At 48.2% G+C, this 25,101-nt stretch overlaps 1 protein-coding gene across 31 annotated transcripts in view; it reads left to right on the top strand.

The window, feature by feature from the left end:
- NRXN1 (neurexin 1) overlaps positions 1-25,101 on the top strand; it is a 1,475,796-nt gene that overhangs the window by 909,196 nt on the left and 541,499 nt on the right. For 2 of the 31 annotated variants that reach the window (XM_053244518.1, XM_053244500.1), the window contains exon 1: positions 19,525-20,635. The exons of 27 other annotated variants lie outside the window; for them this stretch is intronic. In XM_053244518.1, the coding sequence (XP_053100493.1) occupies positions 20,407-20,635 (229 nt within the window). In that variant the 5' untranslated portion in view covers positions 19,525-20,406. Of the gene's footprint in view, positions 1-19,523; positions 20,636-25,101 lie in introns of those variants that run through there. 2 more of the 31 variants (XM_053244508.1, XM_053244516.1) reach the window with 2 other exon arrangements.

Here is a 25,101-nt window from a genome sequence, read left to right as displayed (position 1 = left end):
TCAAGTGAGAATTCTGGATTGATTTGTTCTATGATCCATTTGATTGTTTTCCTGGCTGTCCATGGTATCCTCAGAAGTCTTATCCAGCAGCAAAGTTCAGAAGCATCAATGCTTTTTCAATCTTGCTTCTTCAAAGTCCAGCTTTTGCATCCATAGAGTGTACTTGGAAAAGCCATTGTCTGAACAATTCTAATCTTTGTAGGTGTAGACATGTCACGGCATCTAAATATCCTTTCCAAGGCCTTCATTGCAACCCTACCAAGTGCTAGTCTGGATCCTTTGGACTGCTGGATCCTTTACTGTCGATAGCCGATCCTAAAAGGCAGAAGCTACCCACCACTTCAATGTCTTCATTATCAATTCTGAGTAACTCTATTAGGTAGTGTGAAATGCCTTACTGAATGCAGAGAAGGAGGTAACTGTGGGACTATCTATACAGGGGCAGCTTTGTTCTGGAGCCTCTCAAGTTGTTGATTCATATTTTGAAAGGGATGCCATCTATTGCCACATAAGGTTGGTAGTGAAATGTTGAAAAAGTGAAATTCCAAGAGGATTTCCGGGTTCCTTCCAAGGAGAAGCATCTGAGAATTTTAAGAATAGCTAAGCAAGTTTCTTTAAGACAAGCAACACTTCTCAGGGATTCCTGCACACCTTATATCTATTACCAAAGAAGGTGGAAATATGATCATTATGGATGGATAACCAGAGTGCCTGCGGGAAAGAGGGTCATACCAGCAGACTCAGGGTCACTCACAGATATGTCAGTTTCACAAAAATCTGATGGAAACCCCTCCCCCCACCCCGGAGCAAATTTAAAAAACCCAAATTGTCCTGATGTAACTCAGAGGAATGGAATGTTTGGAGGCTCGGAGGACAGTTGACAGACAAACAGTGTAACTAATGGGACTTATTAGTGAGAAGAGGGGAGAAAGGAAGGCTTGAACAAAAAGAGCAGGGAATTTCTCGGCTTGAAGAATCCTCCCTCAAGTCAAGACACTCAGAAGTCAGAACCCCTTTCACTTCTGAGGGGGAAAGGTGCCTACAACTTTCACCATGCTCAGTCACGTGCTGAGGTAACACATGCACGCCAGGGATGTTGTGAGTCCATATTTGTGTTTATAAAATGCCAAGAAGGATGCCAGCATGCAGGTTTTCCCCAAACATGAAGCTAGTTCTGCCTGTGCAAAAGTCTTGTGGTTGTCTAGAATCCTATGGTTCTCCACCCACCTCCAGCAACCACTGTGCGCATGCAGCATACCCCCGCCCCGTGCATTAAGATCCCTTATATTTGTCCTCAAGTGAACAAAGGGCCTTTGGTATCACTTGAAATTCTCCCTTGTTAAGGTAATTATCTTTGGCTTGTGTAGCAGCTTAATTTTTCTTGCTCTATCAATAGGCTTGTTCAAAGAAGTACAGCATAAAGGATTTTTATCTGTGCTATTGATTGCCCAGGAAGCCGTGTTTGGGATTCAGTTGCAGTTTCTAGAGACTATTTATTTAAATTGAGGGTGGGGGGAGATCAGTCTTACTTGGGGAAAAAATAACTTAAAAACTTTGATTTAACAGTACAAAAGAGAACACTGCTTAATCCCTGAAGTAGGAAATTGCTTTTCTCCATGATCCATTGCCTTCGTACTGTTTCTGGCTACTGGAGCTGAAGGAGGGGAGAGGCATTTCTGTGCTGAGTTTTGCTGCCTCTGTGTTTTTTACTCGTCTTTGCTACCCAAGCTGAGCTGCTAAATTGTTGTTGAAAGTAAATAAATTTTAAAGAAAATTAGCATAGAGGAGAGAGGGGGAAACCTGCCTGTGAAATGATCTTTGAGTCTCAAGTGGACATTCATGAACACTGCAGCGAGGCTGACATTTACATATGAGGGGAAGAGAGAAGGAAAAAAGAAATTAAAGATTTGATACTTTGGACTTTGAAATTGTGCCTTTCAATGCTCTACGGGTTCCTGATATAACTAATTCAGAATCATCTTCCCAGAAAATAGTTTGCAAAAGATGGAAGTCAGGTGGGTTTTCTTCTCCTTTGTTGCTTCTTGGGCTTGTGGTGTGATCAGGATATAATGAAGAGTGAGTTTATACACAGCTGTTCAGAAGGCGATGCTAACTTGGGTTTCATCCTTTGTGCAACTAATGCCATGTGTTGGCTCCAAGTAGTGACCATTGATGTTTATGACATCTTGATGTGTGTTTCAAAGAGAGTTAAAGGCTGGGGAAATTTTGATCTGTACATAACTGAGGATTATCTACATAACTGAGGACAAACAAATGGATCATAGCACAAATCAATCCAGAATTTTGACTCGAGGCACAAATGACCAGGCTCAAACTAACATACTTCAGACACGAAGACCCAGCTCCCTTGAGAAGTCCATAATGCTGGGGAAAGTTGAAGGAAAGAGAAGAAGAGGATGACCAGCAGCAAGGTGGATGGACTCAATTATGATAGCAATGAATGCACCACTGAGAGATCTTCAAGGCCAAGTTGAAGACAGATCATCCTGGAGAGAATCTATCTATGTGGTCGCTAAGAGTCGAAACCAACTTGATGGCACTTAATCAATCAATCAATCAATCAATCACATAACTGAGAAAAGTTAAGGTTTAAAGTTTGGGTTTAAAGTGTTACATGAGCATAACAAAATAGTAGCTGGGTGTTTTTTTTTAGTTTTGAGAACAGTTTTCAGGCTTGCTGGGATTTCTCAGAAATAAACAATTTAGTTCAATGGGTTTCCTCCCATGTAAGAGTCTATAGACTGCAGATGTAGAAGTCTGGCTTGCACCGAGGCAGAATACTTTTTGCCTATTATTATAGGCAAAATTATTATTGTTGTTGTTGTTTGTGTTGTTGTTTACATAGTCAGAGAGTGACTGGTTTGTTTTATCCAGACATCAAGTCCTTCCCAAGGACCTGGGATGGCTGAATTTTATTATCAATTATCAATGTTGTTGCTGTTGTTATAGATATTGTCGCAGATTATAGGCTGTTCCCAGTAAAGTTGCTTTTTGTAATTGGCCACCAGTGCTCTTGCACAAATTGTAGGATGGGGCCAGAGGAAGAGCAGCCACTGATTAAGTACAGCCACTGATTGCAACCTGCCACCCATTCTAAGGGTTGGAAGGTGCTGCTTGCTTCCCCTTTGGCCGTGTTAACTGCTGCGTGCAAAGCTTGGTTGAAGATGAGGAGAGCTGGTCTTGTGGTAGCAAGCATGACTTGTCCCTTTAGCTAAGCAGGGTCCACCCTGGTTGCATTTGAATGGGAGACTAGAAGTGTGCGCACTGTAAGATCTTCCCCTCAGGGGATGAAGCCGCTCTGGGAAGAGCAGAAGGTTCCAAGTTCCCTCCCTGGATTCTCCAAGAGGGAGCTGAGAGAGATTCCTGCCTGCAACCTTGGAGAAGCCGCTGCCAGTCTGTGAAGACAATCCTGAGCTAGATAGACCAATGGCAGCTTGAGTCAGTATATGGCAGCTTCCTATGTAAGAACAAACCAGCGGCAAACTCCTTCTGGGCCTTTTGGAAGCTGGCGCCCGTGTGCAAATTCACCAAGGGTGAGGAAGGAAGGGAGTGGAAGCTGTCAATCACCTGCTCCCTCCTCCACTTCTCTTTCTCTCCCGGGAGGAAGTGCTTTAAAATCCAACTGTGGCTTCAAAACCTTAGGGTTAGCCACAGGATTTTATGCCACTTCCTCCTGCATAGTCTGGAAAGCACACATCAGAACACTATACTCCAAGTGCTGAATAGGCATGTCTTGGCAGCCTGCATATAAAAGCAGGCAAAGCGGGATGCTGATGGATCTCTCCATGGAGAGAATTCCACAATAGGGATGCCAGCATATGTCTTACACCTCTAAATAGCAGGTGCTGATTAATAAGACCATGGACCTTATGCCCTGCTTGTGACCTCTGAGAAGTAAAAGAGGCAACAGCTTAGGTGTGCACAAATCATAAAACAAACACTGATGTGTCCACATTCAATATATTTAAAGACGTACAAATCAATATGAATAAGCAAACAGTGCAAGTAAGCAAACTGTTCAGAACTTGCAGGAAAGCTCCACAATTACAGAATGATTTTCACACTGCTCCACTGCTTAAGGGCATCACAGGCCTATGATTGCTCAATCTTGGTTGGCTGAACATCACTCTCATTCCCCTAAGAGGCTGGATGCAGACCGCTTGGGGGATACTTAACTAGGTATCATGCCAGAGTACTTGTGTGTGATTGGGCTTAACGATAGAAATTGTTTCACCACCCAAGAATGGTCTTCCTTCCTATATCTACGGGGGGGGGGGGAGAGCGAGAGCGAGAGAGAGAGAGAGAGAGAGATGGGGGGTGTTTCTAGATGACAGTAAAAGATGCTATAAACAGAGCTTGCAAATCAATGTAATCCTTACAGAAAATCCAGACCCTCGTGCAGATTTCCACTGCCTTTTTCTCTGGGATCTGTGGGGGTGGGGTGTCATTTTGGAAGAAGGCTCCTGGTATGATTTATGCTGCACCCTTGCTGGCCAACTCTTGCTTTTCATAATTAATTCAATTTGTCAGTACAAGAGAACCCCGTTATTCACGAGAGTTCCATTCCATGAGGGCCTCTGCGGTGAGTGAATCCATGAATAATGGGGCATTAGGGCTATGGGGATCTGGGGGTTAGGTTCCCAGACTGCTCAAAATGGCCAAAAATCAGCCCAAAATCATGGGTTTTGCCCCTGCTGCCCCCAAATCATCCCCCAAACTGCTCTACCATGCTGCAGAGGAGTCGAGGGCATCCAGGGGGCCAAATACCAGATGAAAATTGGTTGAAAATCATGGGGTTTGCACTATTTTTTTCAACCAAATGACACAAAATGTCAGCTGGAAATGACCTCAGAGACTTCCAAGGTCATTTCCAGTTACCCCGACCCCCGGTTATGCAGATTGGAAACCCTCCCCCCTGGGGGGGTGTCCATGTATACCAAGATACCGAGGTTGGGTGCTAATTACCCAACTGTGGATACATGAAACCAACCATAAGTTATGGACCCGCAATTAACAAAGTCCTCCTGCAATAAAGCCTGAAAATGGGTGGGTTAATCCTGAGCCTTTTGGAAGGGCGGTATAAAAGTTTTAATAAAAAATAAAATAAAATAAAATAAAATAAAATAAAATAAAAAGCAAGAGCTGGTCGGCAGGTGGCACAGCATAAATCGCACCAGGAGATTTGTTCCATAGGAAAAGACTTGTAGCAATCTGCAGGAGTGGCTGGACATCTATTCACAAGCTCTGCTTATGGTATCTTTTAATGCAGTATAGAAACCCTTTGAGAAGGGGTTCGCAGTCCATCAGTGGTTTTTTGTTGGATCTGGTGAGATTCCCCATGCTATCTTCTGTGACATTTTGGGCAATACACCTCCTGTTTTCCATGTCTTTGAGCTTCCTACAGGGCCAGTGTTGTACATAGAATGCTGGATTATATTACATTTGTTCAAGCAGTAGGATTCTTATGTTCATTCATGGGGTTAAGGGGCGTGTTGCCATGCTTACACACACACACACACACACACAACTGATATTTGCAGGATGATACTATGAGCTTGCTTAGAGGTTCAGTGGGGCTTACACCCCAGTAAATGTGTATTGAATCAAAACTCAAGCTTCTGGCCATCAGGACCAGCTTTAAAACATATTGACCAGTGGTATAGTGCTTCAGGGAGGCAGTCCCAGTACTTTCCCCCCTCCATGGTCTCATCAGGGATGCAAATCCCTTTTCTATCCTGCTCTTCCTCCAAGGAGCCCAGAGCATGGTACATGGTTGTGTTTATCCTCACAACAACCCTGTGAGGTAGGTTAGGCTGAGAGATATGTGACTGGCCCAGAGTCACCAAGTGAGTTTCATGGCTGAGTGGGGATTTGAACTCAGGTCTCCCTGGCCCTAGTCCAACACTCTAACCACTACACCACACTGGTCACAACACCATTGATATTGGCATAATGGAAGGAAATATAATTCCCTTGTATCCCTCCCACTACCAGGACAACCCCATCCAAAATTTTCACGGTTTTCCCTTCGGCACAATGGCTGACATCCTAACTATTACTGTGTGTGTGTTTCTAACATCAACACACATGCTGAAATAGTCCCCACGCTTCCAAAACATGAGTATTCTCATGCACGACTGCAACTGTTTCCAGAGCTCTCCAGAGCCACAGAAGTTTTGTTTCTGGGACGCAGGGCAGCTCTGAAAATATTTGCACGCTTGTGCAGGATGGCCCTCACTTTGGAAGCATGAGGACTAGAGCGGGAATTGCCATTGTGTGTGTGTGTGTGTGTGTTGTGTTGATGTTAGAAGCATGTATGCAGCAGCAATCAAGTCATCAGTCAGCATCCCCCTTCCCAAGCCTGACCCAATTGCTGTTCTCTTAGTTGCAATTTTAGTCCTGAAAAATTAATCAAAGGCCATTGCAGAAAAATGGCGATCTGAGGAAGCTTAGGAGAGCAAACATATCTGATACATTTATGTATGTAGCGAGGAATGGGGTGGGGTGGTGGTGGTAAGTGTGTATATTTTGATTATTTTAAGCTTTGCCAGTGTGAGATGGTGAAGGAAATAGCAGGTCCACACCATATGCCCAATAAAAGCATCATTAGAAAAGCATTAGTAGATTAATCCAGCCCACTGTGTGGTTTATATGATTTGGAATGCAATAAAGGTAAGTTCATTAGTTTTCAGTCTTAATGTTTTCTACTGTACCTCAAAGCAGGCAGTAACAATTCCGCCGAGGCGCAGCAGATCTCAGTAACACCTGTCAAGATAAACACAGGACTCTCCGGGGAACCTGTCTTGGCAACGTAACAGAGGAAATCACGAGGGCAGGGAGGAGGGGAGGAGAAGAGCAAAACTTACATGCACACACACACACACACACACACACACAGACAATATCACGATATGATCCCCTGTTCTCTGACCTGGCAAAGCTTTTCCAGAGTCACCTCCTGCCAGCTTTGGCAAGGACAGCGCTGGAGAATTATCATGCCTCTGTTTGGTTACAGTACAGGCTGAGCGGTATTAACTGGGGAGCAGCAGCAAGCACACAGGCAGTGCTGATCCCACAGCAATTTCAGTGCATCTTTCTCTCTCCACCAACCCGACTTTTTTAAAAAGCACAGGGACATCCATCATGTTTCTCTAATAGCAACTCTTGAGGCAGACCAGGTCAGAGATTTCAGTCATGGACAGATGTGACTTATAGCGAAATCTCAGCTGTGGCCAAGCCATTCACATCACCAGCTTCTTGTATGTACCCATTGTAAAGGCAACATACAGTCTTGGCCCTGAAAAAAATAAAGCCAGCTTATGCTAGGGTTTGCTTCTTCGTTTGCAACTTAATTAGTTAAGAGGGATGTGCACAAATGCAAATTTTGGGTTGAATCTGATCCTGCAGATGTTGGTTCAAGGTCCTTTGGAATCTGATCCTGCAGATGTCAGTTCAAGGTCCTTTGATCCCTTCAGAATGTTGGGATCGGGGTTGTGTATTACCCCGACCAACCTTTAAATCAATTTTTAAAAATAATCGCAGATACTCACTGTGAACCAGGAAGAAAAGCAATCTAACACCAGATAATTGTAGGTCGGAGTGATGTAACATCAGAGAATCTAAGGGGAAGTGATGTAACATCAGAGAATCACAGGAGAAACCCGGAAATTGGCCGCTTGTGTGCTAAAAACTGGCTAAAAATCTTTTAAAAACTTTTTCAAAAGGAGATATGCATGGGCACACAGGCAGGCAGGCAGAGAGAGGGCAGAAGTTGCCCCCCACCAGCCGTGATCACAAAAAATGAAGAGCAGACCCACCACCACCACCATTCTTCCCCCAAAGGAGGTTGGAGAAATCTCAACCAAAATGAGCTCCCCAGGTTTGGATTAGGAACTTCTCTGACCTCCTTCATATTAGGAAGTTCCCAAAGTTCCCAATCCAACCTTGCACAGCCCTATTAGTTAATAATTAATGCCTAAATGATTACAGTGAGGGATAGCTGTGCGGGCAGTTGGCCTAATTCCTTAGGGAGCCAGCTTTGCCCCCGAGACCTCAAGCTGCTGATCCTTAATTGAAATGTATATGCACCATCACAAGGCCAGGCCCAAATATTGCTGCTGTTTATCAGAAAAGAGTGTACCTGTTGGGCTGACATGACTGCACACCCCTACCATGTCGGAGGGCTGTGGGCCACCTCCAGCCTCAAAGGCAGGATGCCTCTGAGTACCAGTTGCAGGGGAGTAACAGCAGGAGAGAGGGCATGCCCTCAACTCCTGCCTGTGGCTTCCAGTGGCATCTGGTGGGCCCCTGTGCGAAACAGGATGCTGGACCAGATGGGCCTTGGGCCTGATCCAGCAGGGCTGTTCTTGTGTTCTTATGTACCAGTTACATGTACTAAAGTGGTTGGGGAGGCTCTTATTTCAGCAGGGAGTGCATTCCAGAGTTTCAGGGTGGCTACAGAGAAGGCCCGCCCCTCTGTTAGAAGGGAAACATAGGAAGCTGCCATATACTGAGTCAGACCATTCGTCCATCTAGCTCAGTATTGTCTACACTGTTTGGTAGCAACTTTTCCAAGGCTACAGGCAAGTGTCTTTCTCCAGCCCTACTTGGAGATGCTTGGAGGATTGAACCTGGGACCTTCAGCATGCAAAGATCACTGCACTACAGCCCCATGCCCAAACCATGGCCGCATTGCTTCTATTCCCAAACGGAAATATGTTGTTTTCCCAACTGAAAGCATAGGGACACATTTAAGACATTCTGCATTCAATGAGCCCATTGCGACAAGCAAGTGTGAGATCATTATTTCATACCTCTGCAATCAGCTGTGGGGAACACCTCGTTTTGGCATTTCAGTTGTTGTCTGTCCCTTGTGGGCAGACTTGGCAAGAGAAGCGTTCTCTTTTCTTCTTAATTAGGTGCTGATTAAAATGAACCCCAACCACTTCATCGGCCTCCTGTCCCTGCCCTGGATCTACGCTCACCTGTTGAAACGTTCATCTCCCACTCTGATGTTGGCAGGAGGGGAACATGATCATGCAGTCGCCCTGATTTTGAATAAGTCATGGTACTTAGCATCTCTTTTAATAATATTTACCCACAGATGCTTTAAACTTTTAGCTTTTCATTTAAGGCCTTCTCTCCAATGCTAAGAACTCCTAATTAAGCTTTCTCAATAAAACATGAAAAGGATGAAGATGTCTGACAGTTACAGTTTCCTTGAAATTGGGGAGAAATGGCTGCTTCGGTTTTAAAAAATCATAAGTTTGGGAGTTTTACCTTTATGGCTTTGTGCTGCAGTTTCTCAACCTATTTTTAACTACCACATCTTTTAGGCCCTTTCCTTTTCCTCGACCCATTTGGATCCTGCCCTCCCTCTAAGGAGTTTAGGGCAAGTCGCAGAGAATAATCTCATTTTGTCCTCATAACAACTCTGTGAAATAGGTTAGGCTGGAAAATAGTGATTTGCTCAAGACCCCCCGGTGAGTTTCACGGCTGAGCAGAGGCTTCAGTCTCAGTTTCTCTCTGCCCAGCTCTGCATGTTTCCCTTTCTACTTTTATTTACTCATGATACCCACACTGGGGTTTCCCTCCTACAGGTCACCTTATTTTATCCTGGGTCACCAAATCTGAAGGCTTTTCTTGTGAAACTCAACAGCTTTTAGAGATTTTGAAGGCCTTATGGCCTGATCTTTTGTGTTGCTGCTATGTTGCCAGAATGCACACATGTGGGGAGGGGGGGGGATAAACCTAAAAGAAATACTAACTTTTTTTGCAAGAGCACAGCTTGAATTGTGCCAAAACTGATGCAGGATTTCATAGCTGAAATCCTGTTATCTCAACAGCTTTGGTTAGTAGTATTTTGACCCTGCAATTAGTGCATTGTGTTAATGGTTCAGCACATAGGAGCCTGGATGTGAATGCAAGGAATCAGTTCATGCCATGTCTTTTCCATGGTTTGATCCTGTGTCCTTGATGGACTAAGTCTGTCTCAGCCTCAGTTCTCATCTATAAAATGGGGAGCAATAATTTCTTCCCTTACAAAGTATGATTTTAGAGGCTAGTCTGTTTAATTGTATTGTTTCTTTTTTTATTATTGCATATTTGCAATACTTTTGATGAATTCGTTTGTAAGCAGCCATGAAGTCATATATGAAGAATGGTGGTGTATAAATCTTTTAAATGAAAGACAAATTCATTCATTCATTCATTCATTCATTCATTCATTCATTTGATTTCTATACCACCCTTCCAAAAATGGCTCAGGGTGGTTTACACAGAGAAATAACAAATAAATAAGATGGTTAGACAGGGCTTTAGAGGACCTATATATCCACCATATCCAAGTACAAGGACATGATTGAATCTATGTTTACTCAAGAGTTAGATGCAGTATAAATCCTCCCAATGTAAAAGCTGATGGAAGGGAGAGGCGTTTGAAGGAAAGCAGTTCAAAAATGTCCACGGATGTCCCAGTGACTGGCTGGCAATGCAATCACCTGGGAAAGCCTTTGCAGTTTGCACTCCCTTGGGAGCTGTCCAGCAACTGAAGAGAAACATTCCCTTGCTATACAGTTATAAGAAAATAATGAACACCCTGCTGGAACTGATAGTCTAGCCCAGTGATTCTCAAACGTGGGTCTCAGATGCTATTGGACTATCATCCCCATCCACAATAGCAGAAGACCATTGTGGCTGAGGATGATGGGAATAGTAATCCAACATCCGGGGACCTGCATTTGAGAACCCCTGGTTTAATCCTCAATCTCCTTTCTAAAATTAGCCGGTCAGATGGTAACTTTAGACAGATTCAAACCGCTTAAAACAGCCTGACTTGTAGTGGACCAGTTCATGGTCAGACCAATCTGTGCACGCCCCTAGTCCCCAGCACTTGGTATTCTACAGTATATTGCCTCTGAACCTGGAGGTTCCATTTAGATGATGGCCAATATCATTATTGAAGTATTTCTGAACCTCTTTTCAACAAAAAGGATTTCAACAAAGTAGTTGACATAGCAAAAGATATGAGAAAATGGTTCCCTTTCTCAAAGGGGCTTCCCATCTTAAAATGCATGCATGCACATTATTGTGCACAGAGAGAGATAGAAATAAAATAGCCAGCAACAGCCACAGGAGAGACACTTGCTGGGCTGAATGGGGATGCTCACAATTAACCACACCTGATGGATTGAAGATAATCAGTGTTGTGATTGTTCATTAATTTCCTTGCACCCAGTGCTGGTCTATAATACATCACGTCCCATCGCTACTGCTCTTGCGGCCTCCTGGGTTTCCTCAGGCTTTGTGCCATGCTTTGCTGTTGCTTTTTGATTCTACCTTTCTGCTCCTGCACTCTATACTCCTTGGCTTGTCTGGCTGTGCTTATCCCTTCGGCACTCCTGCCTCTATCGATTAGGTCATCACCAATTTGGCATAAGAACAGGCATTTGACCTTTTGTCAGGACTCCTGTGGCTTGTGCGCTTTCACTCCAGCTCCACCTAAGATCAAGGGAGGAGAGCTGGTCTTGTGGAAGCCATCATGAGTTGTCCCCTTTGCTAAGCAGGGTCCACCCTGGTTGCATTTGAATGGGAGACTACATGTGTGAGCACTGTAAGATATTCCCCATAGGGGATGGGGCCGCTCTGGGAAGAACATCAATGTGCTTGCATGCAGAAGGTGCCAGGTTCCCTCCCTGGCAGCATCTCCAAGAAAGGGCTAAGAGAGACTCCTGTTTGAAACTGTGGAGAAGCCGCTTCCAGTCTGTATAGAGCAGGGATTCTCAGCGTTGGGTCCTCAGATGTTTTTGGACTTCAGCTCCCATAATCCCCAACCAAAGGCCACTGGGACTGGGGATTATGGGAGCTGAAGTCCAAAAACATCTGGGGACCCAACGCTGAGAATCCCTTGTATAGACAATACTGAGCTAGATGGAGCTAGGTGGTCTTTCTTGGTATATGGCAGCCCCCATATGTTCTTATGATCCTAAGGGTCAGATATAGGCTGTGCGTCATAGGTTTGAAAAACCCTTTGTGCTGATTGTAGGCTCAATAGTGGCCTGAGGATTTTCTGCAATTTCTCCTCTGTCACCCTATTTCTGATAGGAATTTGTCAAGACTGTCAGTGGCTGTTATCTTCATACTACTTGGGGCAGTGGGGAGGATAAAACAATCAGATCACACATTCTTGGATGCAGGACACCTTTTCAGATTTCGCTGTGGATGTGGCAGCGGGGAGAGATTTGGGAGTGAGTGGAGATTCTCTGAAGGTTTAAAGACAGCAGCAGACATCCAGATTAACAATGCAGTTGCAATAAACTTGTTGCACTAGCTTGTTGTGCTAATGCTGGAGCATGTGTGTTTCAGGCTAGAGCTGGGCTAGTGCACATGTTTGTGCTTGGACAACCAATTGCGCAACCTGTGGCATCCCTTGTATGCTTTGCAGGGAGCGTTGGTGCACAACAATAGCTTCAAGCAGCTATGTGATCATCTTTTGTTCAACCAATCTGGATGTCAGTCAGCATCTTGAATATATTCAAGATTAAATGGCACAAAAACAGTGTACTTTAAGGACTGGGTCTCACGAGCAGTGAGACCCGGTTCCTAGCGGTGAGCGGGAAGAGCGGGCTAAGCCCGCTCTCCCCACTCACGAGCGGGCAGGGAGCCCTGGGCGGCCAGATCGACTGCTCACATGATGGCCGGCACCGAGATGGAGCCGGTGGGGGCTGGCGAGCTCAGGGGCCGCGCGGCCCCCGGAAGCCCCAGTATGCCCTGTGCGAGTGCACAGAGCATACTGGGGAGACCCCCGAACCGAGAGGCTGCTTTTAAGCCTCCCAGCTGGAGGGCTACTTGTGAGTAGCCGCGGCACGGATCCGCGCCATGGCTACTCATGAGCAAATAGCCCGGGTTTGTGGAGCGCTCGCTCTGCAAACCCGGGCTAAGGGGCAGGCTACAGGAGTGGGGTAGCTGCTCCAGAACCACTGGGCTTGGCTGCGAGCCCAGTGGTTCTGACGATCACAAAAATCGGGCTAGGATTTTTGATTTTTGTGATCGTAAGAATAGCCCCTAAGCATTTCCGGGGTGGGGGTGGGTCACAAATTTTTTTAAAAAAATTATTGGGAGGGGTTTACCCCCTCTGGGGGCTTCTCCAAGACTGCAACAGAGTCTCTGAAGGTTTCCCCTACCCCTTCCAGCCTCCATTATGCAGCCAGTTGCCCTGTTCAGGTGGTCTTGGGCCTGTTCCAGGCCTCACCCCCGTTCTGGCAGCCATTTTGGAGGCCGCCACACATGCCCAATGAGCCTCTGCATGGCCTGGGTCATGACCCATCCACTCAATTTTTAAAAATTTGTCCGAGAACCCCCCACCCCAACCAAACAGAGGGTGTGTGTTCCGGTCTGTTGCCAAACTGAACCGGGGGGGGGGGGTCGGTTCAACACCGGACCACCGGACAGATTCGACATCGAACCTGTTCGACACTGAATCTGTCCACACATCCCTAATGTCAAGTATATTTGTTATTTATTTTAGGTTGCTTCACATGTATTATTCCATGTGTTACTGAAATTTATTTATTTCATATTTCATGTTATCCCCTGCTAACTGGGCAAAGAGGCACCTTTTACCATGGTGATTCTCTTTATTTAGCCGGGGGAGAGTAACTGGCCCTATCCACCCCTAGCACAGTACCTCCAGTGACTGTTGCTGGTGTCTATCTTATGTTTCTTTTTAGATTGTGAGCCCTTTGGGGACAGGGAGCCATCTTATTTATTTGTTATTTCTCTGTGTAAACCACCCTGAGCCATTTTTGGAAGGGTGGTATAGAAATCAAATTAATAACAACAACAACAACAACAACAACAATAATATCAGCCACCATCCCAGGTCCTTGGGAAGGACTTGATGTCTGGATAAAACAAACCAGTCAATAACACCTGTCTGACTGTGTAAACAACAACAACAACAACAACAATTTGGTAGAAGGCAGTGTCCTGTGTTCTTATGGCAGGAATTGACGCATCCCACTTCCTATAAAGTTCCCATGCCAGGATGAAAGTGAGAAAATTGCTCCCCCCCCCCCCGCCTTGCTCCAGGGATTCCCTATCTCTTTCCATACCCTCCTGTTTATTCTTCAAGCAGTGAGTGCTTGACCAAATCCAAGGTTGAATAAAAGTCAAGGGATCATTCTCTGACTGCACGTGGAACAGGCCTTCAGTCTTTATGCAGATTTTGTACAAATAAGACCAATATTCAAATAAGACCCATCGGTTGGTGAGTGCTACCAAGGTTGCCCTCTGGATGATCTCTGCCCTTGTGTGCAGTCCCTCTATCCTTGCAATTCAGGATCTCAGTGACGGGTTAGAATTCATAAATGTTTTATTTTTGCCCGTATTTCTCCAGCTAGTCCAATGTTGTTACATTGAGCCCTGGTGTAATTAAAAGCAGGTTCGGCATGAACAGCCTGTCAGTGAAGATGGAGCTTTGTCATAGACAGTCCTTCAGTAAAATGTTTGTGGTGGGGGGGGTCTGTACAGATAGCACACCCCACTTCACTTTCCCAATCCCTGTCAACAAAAGCCCACATACCTGAGATCAGTATGGCCACATCTAAAACAAACAAAAACCCCCAAATAAACTTGCAATGCATGATGGGAAATATCGCTTGATCTAAAAATGCTGAAGCCAAGAAAACTGGCCATTAGTGGTTAACACACCCTATTGAACCCAGAAGTGGTATTGCAAGGTTTTGTGACTATAGCAGGTAGTTGCTTTTGAAGTGTGTGGCACTGTATAAGATTGTCGGAGGCAGGACGCCCTGCATTGGTCCCTGGCACTTTCAATGGACCTCTGGTATTTAAGCAGTTGTTTTTAAGCATAAGGGAATGTGGGGCTATTCTTACGATGACAAAAATTGGGCTAGGAAAATCCTAGCCCGGTTTTTGGGACCATAAGAACCACCGGGCTCGCACCTGAGCCCAGTGGTTCTGGAGTGGCTAACCCGCTCCTGTAGCCCGCCCCTTAGCCCGGGTTTGCGGAGCGAGTGCTCTGCAAACCCGGGCTATCTGCTCGTTAGTAGCCACGGCGTGGCTCCACGGTGTTGCTACTTGTGAGTAGACCCCCGGCCGGGAGGCTTAAAAGCAGCCTTCCAGCTCGGGGGTCTCCCCAGTATGCTCTGCGCGCTCATACAGGGCATACTGGGGCTTCCGGGGGCCGTGCGGCCCCCGAGCTCCCCAGCCCCCGCCAGCTTTGTCTCGGAGCCAGCCATTGTGTGGGTGGCCGATCCAGCCGCCCAGGGCTCCCTGCCCACTCGTGAGTGGGGAGAGCGGGCTTAGCCTGCTCTTCCCGCTCATGGCTAGGAACTGAGTCTCACTGATCGTGAGACCCGGTCTGGTGTGTATTTTTGTGTAAAAATCCTGGCACTTTGGACATCTATTTTTGTTATTTTCGTAACGCTTTCTGGAATCCCAACTAGTGGTTTTTAACCATGAAACTCACTGGGTGACTCTGGGCCAGTCATGTATCTCTCAGCCTAATCTACCTCACAGGGTTCTTGCAAGAATAAAGATAACCATGTAATGGTTAAAGATAGCCAAGATAACACTCTGGGCTCCTGGGAGGAAGAGCGGGGGATAAATGTAATAAATAAATAAATGGACTATAGCACCATTCTGCAAATCCCCACTTTTTAATTATGTCATCTATTTTGTACCAGCACAACTTTGGTCATTACAGAAGTGCTTCATTTGTCAGCTACTGTGAGGATTACTGCGATAAGGTTGCCAACTCTGGCTGAAGCTGTTCCCCACCCTCCATATTTCTCCCCCTATTTTTCACAATATCAAGTCACTGAAATCTCCAAGACTGATTTCGAGAGCCACTTGGAAATTGATGTTGATTCCTGACAACTGCAGACCAGTCCTATACTGAGATGATGAGTGTGGAGTGCTTTGAACACCCTGAAGTGTTCAGAGTATTATCCGATTTTACTCTGACAACAACCCTCCCAGGCTCAAGGGTTGTAGTTGGCCCAAGGCTATCAAGTGAGTTTTGTGGGGAAGCTGGACTTTGGGCAGAGGTCACAGAAGTACAGATGCAGTGGCAATGGCATCATCACACTGACATAGTCTTTTAAAACTTTGCTTATGGCTTTCAGGGATCCTTGCATTAGTGAGATGAAGGTAGTACAGTTCTGTAGGTTGGTATTTGAACTTTGGGTATGTGTGTGCTTGGACTTTCTTTCCACATGGGAATTTCTCCATGCAGTCCAGGGCTGTTTTGCACATGCATGTACACCCCTTGATTAGGCTGAGTGGCAACTGTCTATGTGAACGACTCCCTTGAAAAATCATGCCTGAGAATCAATATGAAACTTCTTCTACTATTTCTTTATTTAGCATATTTGTACACTGCCCAAAACCTCACATCTCTGGGAGGTTTACAATAAGACAACACAGATTGAAAACAAAGCTGAAACATTAAAACAGTTTAAAACAACAATAGTTTCTATAACTCTAATTAAAAGCCTGGGCTAATACATGTGATGTAACAGCCCTTTTAAAAGATATGGGGAGGCTCTTATTTTGACAGGGAACACATTCCAAAGCCTACTTTGGCTCCTCCTCCTCCTCCTCCTCCTCCTCTTCTTCTTCTTCTACTATGAATATGCATGCACCTCTTCTCAACAAATTCTCTTGAAGCACTTTACCTAGAAGTCCTGTCTGCTGTGTTGTACTTGTAATGGCCCATTCGCACATGCAAGCCATCACTCTGTGTTGCATGTGTGAACAAAGCCTAAACAGGAAGCCATTGGACATAGGCATCTATTTATTTATTTATTTGCAGGTGTTTGCTCAGGCTTTGCCTCTGTGCCACTTTCTGAGATGTCACTGGTGTTCCTTTTTAAAAATACTTCTCATTGTGTCCTAAGGTGTCTGTTCCCTCTCTCTCTCGCCACACACCAGACATGTGATGGTTTGGGCTTCCATCCCTGTTTTGTCTCAACCACTGGGATAAGCTCTCTCTGAAGGCCTTTGATAATGTGACCTGAGGGTGGGAAGGCCCTCAGGAAGATGGGCTGTTTTTTGTTAGAACCTCAAGGCCTACCAACTGGGGCCAGATGCCAAAAATGGAGAAACAACCTCCAGGGACAGCTACAGCCGCGGTTGTCAGCCCTGTCAATCCACCCATGGTCCATCAGTACTGGACAATGTATTGGACATCCTTATTAATGCAGAAAACCCCACTCATTTTAGAAGAGTGGTAGAAATATGCACCATTCTTGCTGGGGATGGGGATGCAATGAAAGTTACTCGACACATTGTTAGTTACCCCACATTATTGCATTGTTATTTATTGCATTGTTATTGTTATTGCATTGTTATTACCCCACAATACTTGCTATCCCTATTCAATTGACTGAAAATACAATCAATTTTTCCCATGAAATTGATTGCCAGGAAATTTAGGGCCAACAAACGGAGGTACTTTTTCACACAACACATAATCAACTTGTGGAATTCTCTGCCACAAGATGTGCTGACAGCCAACAACCTTGATGACTTTAAGAGGGGCTTGGATAACTTCATGGAGGAGAGGTCTGTCAACGGTTACTAGTCAGACGGCCACCTCCAGCCTCAATGGCAGGACGCCTCTGAGTACCAGTTGCAGGGGAGTAACAGCAGGAGAGAAGGTATGCCCTCACCTCTTGCCTGTGGGATTCCCAGAGCCACTGTGTGAAACAGGATGTTGGACTAGTCGGGCCTTGGGCCTGTTCCAGCAGGGCTGTTCTTATTCTGCATTGCATCATGGAAGGCATGTTGCAATTCTCTGAGGAGGAGAAGAAAGTGAGAACCTCTGGAAAGATTCCAAGATGAACGTTCCAGGTCCTAACTGCTACCATTTGGGGAGGATATTTTCTTCACCCCCAGGCTTCGACCAAGTTTCCCTTGTACCCAGCAAGCTGTTGCCCCTCACCTGCATATCATGCATCCATCAGCACACCTGAGGGAAGGTGTTCTAGACAGTCTTCAATTTTTGATGGATGTTTGATCTAAAATGGACGAGTGGGTGGGTGAGTAGAGCCATTGTGACCAAATAAAAGCCTTTTTTTGCACTGCCCCGTTTTTGCTGAGAGGAGCACCTGTTGTTGGACACTCGGTGTATGGCCTTCACTGCTCCCCTCCCAGTCAAAACAAAGCTGGGCATGAGTGACAAGGAGATCATCGGTTTCTAACTTGTCTGATATGTGTGTGTGTGTGTGTGTGAGGGGTGGGGTGGGAAGTGAGAGTGAAACTGTTCAACAAAGGCCTGTAGCAGTGTTCTGGGGCAGAAGGGAAAGATCTAGAGTGGATAGTAAGGGGGCTTGGAGCCATCTGGGATGGAAATATCAACTTTGCAGGCTGTTCCTTTGGTGAGACCCTCAGGGCAGAGGGAGGAAATCCTTTGTATTTTGGAGCTTGTTTTTGTATTTTCTTTTGTTTTTGCTAATGCCCTTGCAACTGAAAACCTCGATTGAACTGGTGTGCCTTGACATTGATTGCAATGATTGCGTATTTATGCTGCTTTCCCTTTTTGCAATAAAAGAGAGATGAGGGGAGAAAAGAGTCCCTCTTCTTCATTATTATTTTTTTAAACTTGTCTGGACTGTCCTTGGCCTGGCTTAGCAGAGGCGTTCACTTTGTTGGGTAAGAGGCCTGACTGGGATAAAGTATACATTCTCTGCTAGCACACACCTCTTCCTCTCAGGGGTGTTATATACATGATGAATGGAATGGGATGGAAAAGATCCCCCTGTCTCCCCCATCACAGAAACTTATCTCACAGAGGACCAGACACAGAGAAAAGGCTGCTTGCCCCATAGAGCCTGACTGCACATTCCTGGGTACCTGTGGTGTTAAGGCAAAGCATGAATAATTATAAAGGGCTCTTCAACTGGTATCTCCCCCAACCCATATTTTTCTGCCACCCTAGAGGCCGTTCGTCTGCAACATCAAGCAAGCTGGGTGTGTGTGGAATGGGAGTGAGGAGTCTGTGGGTCTGTTTGTGGCTGTGGTGCGGCTGCAGTGTTATCAAAGATTCTCGGCTAATTACCCTCCCTCCAGGTAATGATCTCGGGCTGGGATCGATGGATCAAAACTCAGGTGGTCTAATGAGGCACAGGGTCCCAGCCAAGAAGTCAACGCCCTAATTGCTGGAAGGTGACTGTAATGGAGTGAAGCTGTGGTGGGGTCAGCCAGTGATGCGCAGTGAAGAAGACAGAGCGGTGGATGCATTTTCTGGCGCAGATGGGTGTTCGGTGGGGAATTGAATGCGTGGAGGGCGAGAGAGCGAGCTTTGAAGTCGGCGTCTGGGCGCCAGCACCCAGCCATGCCCCCGATCCCACGCTGAAGTTTGCCTCCGCTTTTGTGCGGGCTGCAGCCGCGGCAGCAGCCCCTGCCAGCCACATGGGCCGCTCCACTTAGCGCGCTCTGCTGCTGCCGCCGCCGCCGCTTCTGGGGGCGGAGGGGGCGCAGAGGGCGCTGGGGCAGACGCCGGAGCCCGCTGTCTCGCTCCCCCATAGGCTGCTCCTCTGCATCGGATGCAGGCGCCGGTGATTTGCTGCCGGGAGACTGCAGATTTGCATAGCGGCGGCGCTCGCCTCTCCTCCAGCGCCAGCATGGCTCGCTCCTCGCTGCTCGCTCTCGCCCGCCCCCCTCGCCGCCGCGCTGGCTCCGTGCAGACGCGTGCAATGGATTCTCCCCGCAAAGCGCCTCTCGCCGCCGCCTCCTGCCCATCGCCGCCGCCGCGTGCTGCTGCTGCTGCTGCTTCTCTTTCGCCGTCGTCTTGCTGGCAATAGGCGGCGAGCAGCGAGAGGAAGGGAGCCCGCCCGCCCGGGGAGGCTGCGTGCGTCGTTCTTGGCGCGCCTTTGGCGAGGGAAGCGCTCCGCTGAATGGATTCCTCCCCGCCGCGGCTGCTGCTCTGCTCTGGGGATTTGCCGCCCCGTCCCCGCCGCCGCCTCCTCGGCTGCCCAGCCCCTCGGTCAACCCCGGCGGCAGGATCGGCCGCCTTGTGGATTATGGAGGAGACCCCGCTGTTGCTGCTGCCGCTGCCGCGCGCCGCTTAGTCGTGGAGCCAGCCCGCCGCGTGGATGAGCACTGGAGGCTCCTCGGGGCCGGCCCGGCCGCGCTCTCTCCGGGGGGATTTGCCGCTCCTCGGCCGCAGCCTCTGACTATGTGTGGGCTTTTTTCGGGCAAGAAAGGACCCGGGCCGAGGGATCCGCGCCGGCGCCCGGTAGCAGCGCCTTCCGCGACGACGACGCGCCGCTTGGTGCGGTGAGCCCGCCTGTGCGCGCCTCCCTCGCCCAAAGTTTGCCTCGCTCCTGCCGGGGTGGGGTGCGGGACCCCCGCCCCGCCATGCCCCAGCGGATGGGGGAGCTCGTGCTGGCCGAGCCCGGCCGGTCCCGAGGCCGCCTGGCTCTGCTCTGGATACTCCCGTTGACTCTTAGCGGCCTCCTCGGGGTGGCCTGGGGCGCCTCCAGTTTGGGGGCGCCGCACATCCACCATTTCCATGGCAGCAGCAGCAAGCACCCGTCAGTGCCTATCGCTATCTACAGGTCCCCGGCTTCCTTGCGAGGCGGACACGGTGGGTTTGGGGGCAGGGAGGGGCCGGCACTCATGGGGGGTGCAAGAGCACCCCAACCTTTCCAGCGAAGAGAGCTGGGGGGCGAACCCACGTGAAGGTGGGCAGCGAGGGGGCCAGCTACGTGGAAGGCATCGCGTCTGGGGTGGTGGTGGTGGTGGCTTTGCTGCGGAGCGGGGTGTGTGTGTTCCCCTCTCCTTTCTGGCTATTTTAATCTTAGGATCGATCGCTGGGTTAGGAAGGGAGTCAAAGAAGATCTCCCCCGTCTCCCACTCCTCAACTCGAGAAATCGCCTTCCCGGGAAACTGCCCAAGCCGTGCAGGAACCCAAGCCGTGCAGGAACCCAAGATGGGCTAGAGTTTGGGGCAAGGCGCAGGGGACAGTTGGCATTTGGGGCGATCTCGCTGGCGTGGAGGAGCACGAGGCTCTTTTCAGATTTTGCGCCTGGGTGTGCTGTGCGGCGCGGCGGGCGGCGGTGGGGAGGAGGAGGAGGAGTGGATTCCTGAAAGAAAGGAGCCAAACGTTGCGGCGGGGATTGGGGGGAAGAAGAGAAGGGATGAGCGGCGTCGGGGACTACAGGGAGAGCGAGGTCTGGCTCGGGGCGAGGGCTGGTGGGACTGTCGGTGCAGGAGCCCATCCACACAGTAGACCTGAGGGCGGGGAAGGACACACCCCCCTTGGCAGAGGCGGAGAAGGGAGAGAGGCCGGTGGTCTTCGCCCAGTTTGCTTCCCCTCACCCCAGATGGCTCAGCGGAGAGGTGGTGGAGCTCAGCTGGCTGGGCTCTGCCTGCCTAATCCCCCCCCCCACATAACACAGACCTTTTGAGGCTCCCCCCCCGAGATGATTAACAGGGTAGGGAGCTTTCCCTCCTCCAGCAGCCCACCCTATCTTTGACCCTTTGCTGGGTGGGGAATTGAGCAGGTAACTTAGGTGCAGAAGGGTCTTGTCTTTGGCTGCACCTGCTGAATGCTCACAGGAGGCTGCGGGGAAGGTGGTCAGCAGTCTACTGGTGTGTGTGTGCGCGCGAGCGATGGGCACCTTTCCCATGCCTCTCCTGCTGAGGTGGCTGCACCTGCAGACTCAGTAAGCCTGGCTGGGTCATAGGGATCCTGACAGTTGCCCCTTATGGCTACCCCATGCCGCCCCCCCCCGACCTGCTTTCCCAACCTTCAGGGGTCTGCTTGTGTGTCTCCAGCGAGCAGAGAAAGAGCCTTTGTCTTAGCAGCAGCCAGGGGTAAAATCAGAGAGCGAAACTCCCACCACCCGGTCTCGGTTTTCCGCTTCTCCCTGTAGGAATAGCACTTTTGCCACAAGAGTGTGCTTGTGTGTATGCTACGGTTCTTATGCTGGAGAGCATCTCCTTCCGCCTCCCTTCCAGCCTGCCCCATATCCCCCTGTTGTCATTCCACCCTCCAGATGTCAGCCTCTGATGAGCATTCTTTAAAGATTCCCAGTGCCTCTAAAATTGTGCTCTGCTGTTGCTGACCCAGAGAGGGAGAGGGGGGGGGGCTTGGCAGCTGTAATATAGAAGGGCACTGCTTCTTTCCCTTCCAGATGCTAGCATTCACTGAGTCAAGCACACACCCACACACCCCTTTTCCACAGGTCCCCCCCCACCCCCAAAGTGGGTGAGGTGCCTGTGTGAGAAAAGCAGGAGATGCCCACTTGGCCTTGTAAAATCAAACGTGTGTGTGTGTGTGCGCGCGCTTCCAGAGAGAGAGAGAGAGAGAGAGAGAGAGAGAGACTGGCAGAGCTACTGCTACTGCTGTTAGTTCCCTAGATGCTGAGGAACAAATCTTCTGCATTGTGAAGTGAGATCACTGGACAGCGGGAATTCTTTGCCACAGTGGAAACTTCCTTTGCCCATGGAGTGGCCATCTGGAGCTAAGCCAAGCATCCTAACTGTAGGCGCCTACAGTTTTGTTTCATAGAGTACCAGTCCCGGGGAAAGGTCGCTTGCCCTCTAGGATTGCCCCATAGAGGTGGTTGTGTGTGTGTTTGTGTACATATCTGTGTGAGTTTTTAAAAGGCAAAACAAATAAACCACTTCTAATTGTTTAACTGGCATCCTTTCCCCATCCCCTCCTCAACAGCAGCAAACCTTTTCCAGACCAGTCCCCCCCACCCGCCCCGGCAAGCTATGGGAAGGGATGGGATGGAAGAGGGGGATCTGTGCATCTGTGGCTGTAGTGCAGCAGCAGTGTTGTCAAAGAGTCTTCTGATAATTACACTCCCTCCAGTTAACGATCACGGGCTGGGATCGAAGGATTAAAACAGAGGTTGCCTCATTAGACAAAGGGCCCCAGCCACGAAGCGAACACCCCTAATTGCTGGAAGGTGACTGCACTGGGCATAAGATGTGGGGGTCAGCTAGTGAGGGTCAGAGGAGAGGAAAGCACGATCAATGAGTTCCTTTTCTGGTGTGGGTGGGTGTTCATTGAAGAATTTGCAGTGGGGAAGAATGAATTTATGGAGAAAGAGAGAGAGCATGCACTTAAATAGTCACATGGGTACACACATGGACACAGAGAGAGTTTAAGTCTTTCTTTGCTTTGGTGTCCATCCATCCCTGTATCTGTCGACAGCCATGCAGGCTTTTCACTTGCTTGAGGTAGTCTTGGTACTAATAGAGCCAGCTGGCCGGGTGGAAATTCCAAAGAATGTGTGTCCCTTCTCCGAGGATCGAAACAGAGCCTTCCTTTGTTGGAAAGCGTAGGGTTGGGCTTTACAGCTTCATCCTTCTTCATTTTCACATCCCGCTATGCTTCATTTCCACTATCATGTGGTGTCATTCACAAGCTTTACAAGATAGCAAAGCGATCTTCTCCAGAGGAGCCATTGTGTGTTTGTGTCAAAGTGACCCACTTGGGGGAGTGAGGGGCTGGCTGGCTTTGGATATATTTTTTTTTAAGGTTGTAGTTGGGAGTAAGTTCCATTGAGCTCCGTGGAATTTGCTTCCAAGTCAGCCTGCATAGGATGGGGCAGTGAGCACTGGCGATGGTTGTTTGCATGAAATAAATAAATTAGAAGGGCGAGTGGTCCTCTGGGTGATGTGGTGCATTTGGACATTAACGGGCCAGAAAGGGTCGAATAATCAGGTTTCTGTCGTTTTGCTCCTGTTAATTTTGTAAATGCATGAAAAGGAAAAAGGGTTGCCCTCGGTCCAAAACAGGAACGAGGGAGACAAAAAAAAACAGCCTTCAGCAGACTAGCATTCTGTCCTTTTTGCACTTGACTCTTTCAGAATTCGGTGTGTTCTTTATCACATATGCCTACATGGGGGAAATTAAAGACTAACGGCCTCTTGTAGCCTGCACATTTGGTGAAGAAACTCATTAAGAGCTTCCTGGAATAAAATCCGAAGGGGCAGATTGTAGGGAATGGTAGGCACACAGCCGAGGAAGACTGCCGAGCTGAGTTTTGCAGGCGATGGTTTTGAAACGCTTATATACATTGCCTTGGATTCCATTAAAGCTGTACCGGAGAAGAAGAGAGTGAGTGGAGATGAGGGAAAGGACAGGGCTGCAGCTGCTACCTATCAGTGGCATTTGGGGTGGGTGGGTGGGAGGGGCGGAGGTGGGAGTGGTGGCCGGGGTGGTGTTGGTGGAAACGACTTTGCAAGCTGATTCTCTATACACAGCACAACCACACACGTGTAATCAGGGTGTTTTTGCACCTGACCCAGTCCTGAATGGCATCTCTTTGAGACCACATCAAATGCCGATATGGGGAATTTCCTGGCTGATTTTGTGGCGGCCAGCTGCAGTTATCCCCTTAGTGGAAAAGATGGCTGGATATAAGTGGCCATCCCTCTCTCTGTGGGTGTGTATTCTCCCCCAGTGCAGAGTCTCTGAACTCAGATAAGGAGACATGCAGGCTTCTCTCACCTGTCTCGGCAGAGCCGTGGAGACAGCACTCCTTCCCATATGGGTTGGGCAGTGTGTTTGGCTTGACTGGAAAATGCAGAGAAAGAAATAGCCTGAGCTTTACAGCATTGCCTGGTATTTTGGAGGCTCTTAATTGCCTCTGCTCTTAATTCTTCTGCGCGGGCAGCGTTCTCCCCATTTTCTTTGATAAGCTCCAGTGAAGCAGATCCGTTTCTGGTTGCTCGTGGACACACGGAGTACATCTGCGGCTGCCGGAAGGGTGATTTGGGAGAGAGGCAGCCACTTACTGGTGCCTTCCCTCAGGTGTTTATTCCCTTCCCTCTGCAGTGCTGCCTTAGAAAGTTGAGGAAAGGGTTTGGCTCACCTCTTTAGATCCTTCTGGACTCCGGTAACAGACGAGGCAGCATTTCTAGCCTTGTTCATGCATTATGATCAACGCTCGTACAGTGAGTGTACAGCCTACACAGGTACAGATTTGTACACAGGTACAGTTATTCACATGTTGTGCTGAACACAGTACACTCTCTGTCTGTACCAGGCATTTGAGGGACTTATATGCAGGTTCACTTCTAAAATGAATG

This window comes from Hemicordylus capensis, chromosome 1, assembly GCF_027244095.1.
Source record: "Hemicordylus capensis ecotype Gifberg chromosome 1, rHemCap1.1.pri, whole genome shotgun sequence".
NCBI lineage: Eukaryota > Metazoa > Chordata > Lepidosauria > Squamata > Cordylidae > Hemicordylus > Hemicordylus capensis.
Note: the sequence above shows the minus strand (reverse complement) of the source record. Positions and strands in the feature narration are given on the sequence as shown.